This window comes from Lepidothrix coronata, unplaced genomic scaffold, assembly GCF_001604755.1.
Source record: "Lepidothrix coronata isolate B3197 unplaced genomic scaffold, Lepidothrix_coronata-1.0 Scaffold52, whole genome shotgun sequence".
Classification (NCBI taxonomy): Eukaryota; Metazoa; Chordata; class Aves; order Passeriformes; family Pipridae; genus Lepidothrix; species Lepidothrix coronata.
In genome coordinates this window covers 1340862-1349568 of record NW_016690232.1, presented here as the reverse complement: position 1 = coordinate 1349568, position 8707 = coordinate 1340862, and the positions used below count along the sequence as shown (strand labels likewise).

The 8707-nt window shown below is 58.6% G+C and overlaps 1 protein-coding gene across 2 annotated transcripts; it reads left to right on the top strand.

Moving 5' to 3' along the window:
* The first annotated feature begins 1459 nt into the window (after positions 1-1459).
* UAP1 (UDP-N-acetylglucosamine pyrophosphorylase 1) lies at positions 1460-8707 on the top strand. 2 transcript variants are annotated; one of them, XM_017815929.1, is made up of 9 exons: positions 1460-1658; positions 2302-2477; positions 2742-2914; positions 4081-4274; positions 4633-4776; positions 5189-5377; positions 5842-5889; positions 7821-7887; positions 8139-8707. In XM_017815929.1, exons 1-9 carry the CDS (start codon positions 1543-1545, stop codon positions 8229-8231), a joined length of 1200 nt encoding a protein of 399 aa, XP_017671418.1. In that variant the 5' UTR covers positions 1460-1542; the 3' UTR covers positions 8232-8707. The 2 variants fall into 2 exon arrangements, with proteins under 2 accessions (XP_017671418.1, XP_017671419.1); XM_017815930.1 differs by lacking the exon at positions 5842-5889.

Sequence of the window (8707 nt, the reverse complement as noted above, 5' to 3'; positions counted from 1 at the left end):
GATACAGGTGATTAATAAACGATGCTTCAGTAGGAAGTGGTTGTGCAGTGTGCTGTTCTTGCGGCACTGATGGTGAAAAAACACGTAGCTGGCCAAGTTCTCCGTCACCGTGCGCCAGTCTGGGGGGACAGGGCTGTGACCCGGCCATGGTGGTGGTGATATTTATGCCTGGCTGCTGGAACTTACTCACCTTGTGCGCCAGCAGGGCTGAAAACCCCGGTAGGAGCGCCGGGGTGACCTCTGCCTGGCCAGAGTCCAGCGTGTCCCCTCCCAGTCACTGGAGGCTCGGCTGCTTGCGGCAGCACCGCCTACGGACACCTCACACGGGCGTGTTCCTCGCTCGCTCTGGCATAAGGGCTTCCGAGGGGATGTCATCCGGGGGGGAAACCACTCCGTGACGCAGGAGCCTTCCCGGGAGATGATGCGGGTTGCACAAGGTCCCGCAGCCGCCGGGGGGGGCCGCGTGGGCGGTTCTGTGGCTGCGGCCGCGCTGGCACAGCCCCGGGGCCGTGTCGCAGCACTGGGCCCGGCAGAGCTCGGGAAGCGCTGGGACAACGCTCTCGGGTACACGGTGCGACTCTTGGGGAGGGTCCTGTGCGGGGCTGAGGGTTGGACTGATGGTCCCGGTGGGTCCCTTCCAACTCGGGATGTTATGAGTCTGTGACACCACGCGCCCTCTGAATAACGGGACGAGCGGTGTCTCACCGGTCTTGGACCGGCAAGGTTCCCGGGCTGAGGGGGCTGTTCCCCCGGGGCTCCTCCTCCGCAGGGACTCGCACGCGGATTTTCGGGTGGATTTGGGTTTTTTCCCTTACGGGCCCCTCCCCTCCGGCCCGGCCGGGGCCGTGCGCTGACGTGGCGCGCGTTGCCATGGCAGCCTCCGGCGCGCGCCCCCGCAGCGGCCGCTCCCATTGGCGGCGGCGCCGCGAGGGGGTCGGGCCGTCCTGCCCCCTCCCCCGGTGCCTATTGGGCGGGCGGCGGGCATCACGTAGCGCGGGGCGCGGCCATTGGCAGCGCGGCGGCGGCGTGGAGCTATAAAATGCCGGCGGGGGCGCGGCGGCCCCGCGGCGGCGGCGGGCGGGATGGAGGCGGCGGACGGGATGGACGCGGCGGCGCTGCGGGAGCGGTTGGAGGCGGGCGGGCAGGGCCATGTGCTGCGCTTCTGGCAGGAGCTGGGCGACGCAGCCCGCCGGGCGCTGGCGGCCGAGCTGCGCGGCATGGACGTGGCCGAGATCAACCGCTTCTTCCGCCGCGCCCGCGGGGACGGCGGCGGCGAAGCGGCGGCGGCGCTTGACGCGCGGATGGAGCCGGTGCCGCGGGACGTGCTGGGCAGCGCCAGCCGCGACCGCGGGCTGGTGCCGCGCTGGGAGAGCCGCGGTAGGTGGCGGGGGCGGCGGGGCCCGGCGCGGCGCGGTGCCGGAGCCGCCGGCCCCACGCGTGTGTGCTCCCCCAGGGCTGGCGGAGATCGCGGGCAGCCGCGTGGCCGCGCTGCTGCTGGCCGGCGGGCAGGGCACCCGCCTCGGCGTCCCCTACCCCAAGGGCATGTGCGACGTGGGGCTGCCTTCCCGCAAGACCCTCTTCCACCTCCAGGCCCAGCGCCTGCGGCGGCTGCAGCAGCTGGCGGAGGAGCAGCACGGCACCCCCTGCCATATCCCCTGGTGAGCTCTGGCCCCGGGTGGCCTCTGGGGAACGGGGAGGTGTCGGCAGGATCCCGTTGGCGCTGATGGGCTGGTGCAGCCCTGTGGGTGTCAGCAGCCCGAGATCCCCCGGATTGGTGCAGTTCCCCTTCCCAGTCCCTGGGCTGATGCAGAGCCCCTTGGCCGCCCAGGAACAATGGGCTGGCGTAGCCCCTCTTGATACTAGTGCTATTGCTATGGGCATATCCCTTTGGAGTTAGTGGTTCCAGGCTCAGTGAGTGGCACTGACAGGTCCCACGTTGTCAAACTCAGCCCCGTGGCCCTTGGGAAGGTCTGTCATGTCCCCATATGGGACAGCAGCCATGCAAAGCAGGGGTCTAGGCAGCAAGGGGCAGCTGTGGTGCTGTGAGCAGGAGGTTGGTGTCAAGGAAGAAGCTGCTGCGGGTGTCCCCTGCACTGTGCAGGGTGTTTTATGGTTTTGGAGATACATGTTGCAAGGAAGAGTGAAGCTCTTCATTGGCTTGCCAAAGTGGTGGCAAGCCACCATCTGACAGCAGGTCAGACCCTCCTAAACGTGGAGAGGGCTGTTCCCTACATTTGGGATGAGGGGTGTGAGACCCTGCCTCTCCTCCCTGCTCACTGGGGGTCTCCTGCTCTGCAACAGGTACATCATGACAAGTGGCCGCACTATGGAGTCCACCAAGGAATTCTTCCAGAAGCATTGTTATTTTGGCTTGAAGAAGGAAAACATCATCTTCTTCCAGCAGGGCATGCTGCCTGCCCTGGGGTTCGATGGGAAAATCCTGTTGGAGGAGAAGGGCAAGATTGCTATGGCACCAGGTTAGTGGTGGGAGCTGATGGGAGGGGTCCACAGGGGCGAGATGTGGTGCTGAGGACAAGCTTTTGGAGCTGGAGTCTTGCAGTGTGACGTGGCTGACGGGTGATGCAGGCTGAGAGGTGTCTGTCTTGGCAGGGAGGACCAGGGTGGGGTATGGCTGGGCTGACGACCCTCCACACCATCTCCGTGGGGAAGGAGGATGAGCGTGGGTGGCTGATGGGACTGCTGGATGTTGCTGCAGCCCCAATAGTTTGTTCTCTTTGCAGATGGCAATGGGGGCCTGTACCGAGCCCTGGGGGCACACGGCATCGTGGAGGACATGGAGCGGAGGGGTGTGCAGAGTGTCCACGTGTACTGCGTGGACAACATCCTGGTGAAGGTGGCTGACCCCAGGTTCATTGGGTTCTGCTTGGAGAAGGGAGCAGACTGTGGGGCTAAGGTACGGTTTTGGGGGCTGGCAGGCACTACTTCCCTGGAGCCGAGTGGGGTCTGTCCTGCTCCTTGCCTGTCTTCCCTGATTCCTCATCCTTTGTTTTCCGGTTCACCACATTCAGAAGGGATAGCTAAGCACCAGGAGCATAGTGGTGAAGTAGCACATGTTGCCAGTCCTACCTGTCCCTTGGGTAGTCCTGCCTGCCCTTGGCACTGTGGGGGATGTGGGGCATCACTGAGCCCTGCCTGGTGCTGTTCCTCTCCTGTCTTGCACAGGAATGTGGCACTGACAGGCCCAGGGCTCAGAGGTCCCTTAGTGCCCGGGGCCAAGAGGCTCCTAGGGAGTCCTGTGGAGCTCCCTGGTTCACACCTGGATGCTGGGCAGCTGTTTTCCAGGTGGCTGTGGGTAGCACAGGTGGACAAGATCCTTACCATAGGCTGCCAGCTGTCCCCAGGAGTGACATCCTGGGCCACTGGACCAGGATCTGATGGGTGCAGCTGACACACTGAATCCAGCCCTATGTGTTGTGGATAGGACATTGCATACTCCAAGCTTTACCTAAAGACTGGCTTAACAGCCAAAGAGGCTGGTTTTGTTTACATTGGGCTTGGCTCTGGCAAACAGACAAGAGGACTTACTGGGTCTGAAGCTCAGAGAGCAAGCTGAGAAAGGGAAAGCAGTTCCTCCTGGCTTGCATGAGAGAAAGAGGAAATAAGCAGAATGCCCTTTGTCCCTGCATGCCACCCCACCGTGGTGACAGTGATGGGTAGGGATTTGCTGGGGTAGTCCTGTGCCCAGATGGAGGTATGTGGGTTGTTAGGAAGAGGAGGGAGGTCAAGTGTGGGGGGATGGCTCTGCTGAGCCAGCAGCCTCCTGGTTGTGCACAGCAAGCTGGCTAAAAATATCCATGCCCTCTGCCAGCTGCACATGGGCTTGGTGCCAGATCCTGCCCGCACCCTCTGGGTGTGTCTGACACCCTGTCACCCGGTTCTGCCATCAAACTCCTCTAGTCCCCATTGCCAGAAGTACCTGAGAGGGGAGGGCTCCAGCATCCCTATCCCTGCACTATCCCAGCACAGCAAAAAGCCTTGGCAGGGGATGCTGGGTACGAGGGAGTATATTTTGAAGTGCTGGGCTTTGAGTGTCTCTCTGACAGTACTTCCCTTGGGCAGGTGGTGGAGAAGACCAACCCCACGGAGCCAGTGGGTGTGGTGTGCCGAGTGGATGGTGTGTACCAGGTGGTGGAGTACAGCGAGATCTCCCTGGCCACTGCCCAGAAACGGGGCCCGGACGGGCGGCTGCTCTTCAACGCGGGCAACATCGCCAATCACTACTTCACCACTGCCTTCCTGAAAGATGTAGTCAAGTAAGGGCCTGCTAGGGTGCTGCTGGAGTCCTGGTGCCAAGTGGAGTTGACTGTACCTTGCTTTCTGTTGGCTAAGCTCCAGCTGTTTGCAGGTGTGCTGATATGAGGCCCCTGATATCCAGCCTCTGCACATGTGGCCTGACCCCTGCTTCTCCACACAGTCTCTTCCTTGAGATAAGATTTCTCCTGACCATAGCTAGATGCAGCTTCCAGAGTGAAGACATGTGGAGCCGTCCTCTCCTGGCTGCCATGGGGATGAGCAACCTGTGCCTCAGAGAGGCTCTCCTGCTGCAGCAGTGTCTGAGATGGAGACGTGGCTTGCTCAGGCAAGTGACATCTCTTTCTTGGCCTGTTGCAGCACTTATGAACCACAACTGCAGCACCATGTAGCTGAGAAGAAGATCCCACATGTGGACATCACTACAGGGCAGTTAATCCAACCCGAGAAGCCCAATGGGATTAAGATGGAAAAATTCGTCTTTGACATCTTCCAGTTTTCCAAGTATGTCCTTTTCTCTCCACGGGGCAGAGGCTGTTGGCTCTGCCTTGGGCAGCTCTGAGAGCCTCCGGGGTGGTGCCAGGGGTGTGCCCACTGGTGATGCCCTGGTATCAGGATAAGATGCCAGCTCCTGTGCTTTGCCGCAGCAGTGGATGGTTGTGCTTGGAGATGAGCAGCAGGAGGGACAGGCGCTGTGTGCTTCTTGCTTGGCTGAGCTCTGCTTCTGGGCCAGAAGAACATCTGCTGACTCTACAGCCCAGGCCCTCCCTTCCCTCCTTCATGACTGTAAAAAACAGCCCATGGGTGTGGGCTGTGGGAGGGCCATGGCCCCAGCTCAGCCACCCTGGCAGGGGAGAAGTGATGAAGCAGCCACGATTTCCAAACCTGACCCTCCCATGCTCTGTTTCCCCCTAAGGAAGTTTGTGGTGTACGAGGTGCTGCGTGAGGACGAGTTCTCTCCCCTGAAGAACGCAGACAGCCAGAATGGCAAGGACAACCCCACCACAGCCCGACATGCCTTGATGTCCCTGCACCACTGCTGGGTTCTCAATGCAGGGGGGCACTTTGTGGACGAAAACGGCACACGCATCCCTGCCATCCCTCGGTGAGTTGCTGCTCCTGGCACTCCTGCATCCTTTTTTGGGCTGGATATAAGGCACGAGGCAGTCCCCAGCCCTTCTGCATTTCACTGCTCCTGATAACAGTGTCACTGAAGTGACCAGCTATGGGGCCTTTCTCCTGGATGGTCCATGGGGCAGAGCTGGATGCGGGCTGAGTGGTGGCCACAGCAGTGCTTGCTCACTCAGCAGCAGCTTTCCTTCTTGATTCAGCACCTCTGAACCAAATCCTGCCAGACTCCCTTGCACAGCGAAGGTTGCCTCTGCAGGGAGGAGGTGGCTCCCTAAAGCCCAAGCACACCAGCAGATCCATACAGCAGCCAGGCTGGAGTCAGGGCATCCCTTGACCACAGGACCCTCCCCACAACCCCTCTTTGGAGATCAGCAAAGCCCAGACTTGTTCTGCTGTGTTTTTTCCCTGCCTTGCTAACCCTTGTCTATTCCCATGTAGCATCCCAAACGGAAGGTCCGCTGCCACGCCAGCAGATGTCAAAGACAAGTAACTATACCGTGCAGCTTGCATGGTGGTGGGGCTGTGCTTAGGAACTAATGGGCTGTAGGCCAGGCTGTGGGTGCGCGCTGGGACAGGTGCCCACAGCCACTAACGGGGCCGGGGAGCTCTGGGCCGCATGCTGGGAGCGGGGCACGTCCCACAGCTCGTCCCCGTGGATGCTGCTTCTCATGGTGGCGGGCAGTAGGCAGCGTCTGCTCCCTCCTAGGCTCCTTTCCGCAGGGGCAGCCAGCGGGGGTGACTGGATGGGACTTGTGCTGCTGGTGCGGATGCGGGGTGGCAGCAGCCTGATGCTGACTGCCCACGGCCCCCAGAGGACACCCCACAGGCGGGATGCTGTTGGGAAACATGCTGGCACGTCCCTTCGATGACACCCCCCTGTTAATCACACCATGGCACAGCACAGGCTGGACTGGTCCCGGCCGGTCCCAGTGCTGGAGATGGCTGCTGTCTCCCAATGTCCGCCAGGCGTCCCGGCAGATGGAAACGGGATTGAAAGCGTTGAGTTAACGTCAAGCAGGCTTTGATGTAGCATGTGTGAATCACAGCACAGCGGCCAGCTGTGCTTTGTGTGACTTCAGCTCTTAAGGTTGGTACATCCAGACCATGACACCAGGAAAAGCCCCTGGCTCAGCGCCTGAAAGTTTACAGGAATACACGGGAGAGCTTTAACACTTCTGTTAACAGCAGCATGTTCTGTAGGCACGGGGCAGGTGGGGTGTCTGGGACTTGGTCTGCGAGTCATTCACCAGCTCTAAGCAAGCTTGTTACCTTCCCCCGCATCAGAAGTTGTATCTTATAGTACTTTCTGGTGAGATATTCCTAGGATCTCTGTTTTAATTCCAGATTCCAAGTGTTTACAGGCTTATGACTGGGCCATCACACTAGTTATAACATAGGAAGAAGGATGCACTTTATGCTACATTTACTCTTCATTGCCAGTTGATGTCAATTTTTTTTTTTTTTTAACAATTATCTGGAATCCAACTCCCAAGGCAAACACAAGTATGAGGGCTGGGTTAGGATGGGTGAGTTTTATTTACAGCTGGGACAGGAGGGGTGCTGAGTGAGTGCGTGGCACCAGGGATGAGCTTTAACCAAAGTGAAGGGAGCATTGTCATGGATGACATCCTGCCATGCCTGCCTGGCTGCCATGGTGAGTGGCTGGGAAGAGGCACCCTGGGGTGCTGCTGTGGCTCCTTGTTGGCTCCACGTGGATGCATCCCCTATCCAGACTTATACATGAGCTGGATCCGGGGAGTATCTGGGAGGGGGTCCTACGAAGGCTAGTGACAGCAGGAGCAGCCTTGGGGCCCCCACACAGCCCCCTGCCCAGCAGTGCTGCTGCAGTGGCCAGTACTGGTGTGTTCTGATGTTTTGCTCACCAGTGCCAGCGCACAGGCAGAACAAAGGAGCTGAAACAGTTGATCTAAGAGGCAAAGGCAGGAGGAGCAAACAGTGCTGCAGGGAGCATTTCTGAGCGAGCAGACAGGCTTACCCTCTGTCCTCTGTGCTTTAAGCAGGAGAGGGCTGAAAGAAAGACCAGTTATAGCCAGCAAATGGGAAGGTGCTGCGTGAGTGCATCTGCCATCACCCCAAGGGTGCAGGAGGAGGAGGAGGAAGGAGTTTGCATGCAGCATCAAAAATAGTGGGGCTGGGGACACAGGCACTGCCGTAGTTGCACACATGGAAAAGCATCATGAAACCCACATCTAAAGCTCTCTTCCCTTTCAGTCGCTGCTGGTATCTAAACTTTCACTTGCACCTCTGTGGAGAGCACGCAAGGCTTGACTAACCCAGGGCAGCTCTGTGCTGGTGGCAGCTCTGTGCTGACCCCCCACCTGGCATCAGCAAGATCTTGGGCCCCGTCCATGTCCCCTGGTGGGATGTAACTAACTCTCCTGGCTTTTTCTCTGCAGCTTGAAGGATGCAAACGACCTGCCAATCCAGTGTGAAATTTCTCCCCTCGTGTCCTATGGAGGAGAAGTGAGTACTGACTCTCCAGAGCTGAAGAGGTCGTTGCAGATGGACTAGACAGGTGGAGGGGCTGGCAGGGCACACACGTGAGGGGATAAGCCACGGAAGTGTGACTTGAATTCACTGTGGGGCTTTTTGAGACAGTGTCCTCCAAGCTGCTAGCCCAGGAGGGGACCAGAGCCACCTGTGAGCAGCTCAGTGGGTCAGCAGAGCAGATGACGCGTGGTGTGTTCCTAATGAGCCACTTTGTCTTCCTGTAGGGTCTGGAAAAGTACGTGAAGGACCGAGAGTTTCGCGCACCTCTGATTATTGACGAGGATGGGATCCACGAGCTGGTGAAGAATGGGATGTAGTGGCAGCAGGGTGCCCAAGCAGGGCTGTCCATCCCACCAGGAACTCAGACACATGAAGGTTTATAGCTGTGACTGGTTGGGGCTGGTCCTGCTCACTCCAGCCCTGTGCAGAGGAGGACGTGGCCCACTTGGTTCTCAGCACGTTGTATGCTTCTATTTATATTTTAATTTAAAAACCAAACACTTTATGGATTCCCCTGCCAAGAAGCACAGCTATAGCGTGCTGCTCTTTGCACTCCAGGCTGTGGGCATTTATTTTTAAACATGTATATAGTAGTACTCATTGTACATGCAGAGAGAGGATTTTTATGGTACGGGGCTGGGATTAATCTTGAATTTTTATTTTTCTTAAATCTACATGACTATTTTTTTTTAATAGGGTCCTTGTCATTGCCCATGTCCCTCCTTTTGGTCATCCTTTCTACGTTGCACAACTGGAAGCACCCAATTAAACTCTGAGTCCCTCCTGTTTGTCA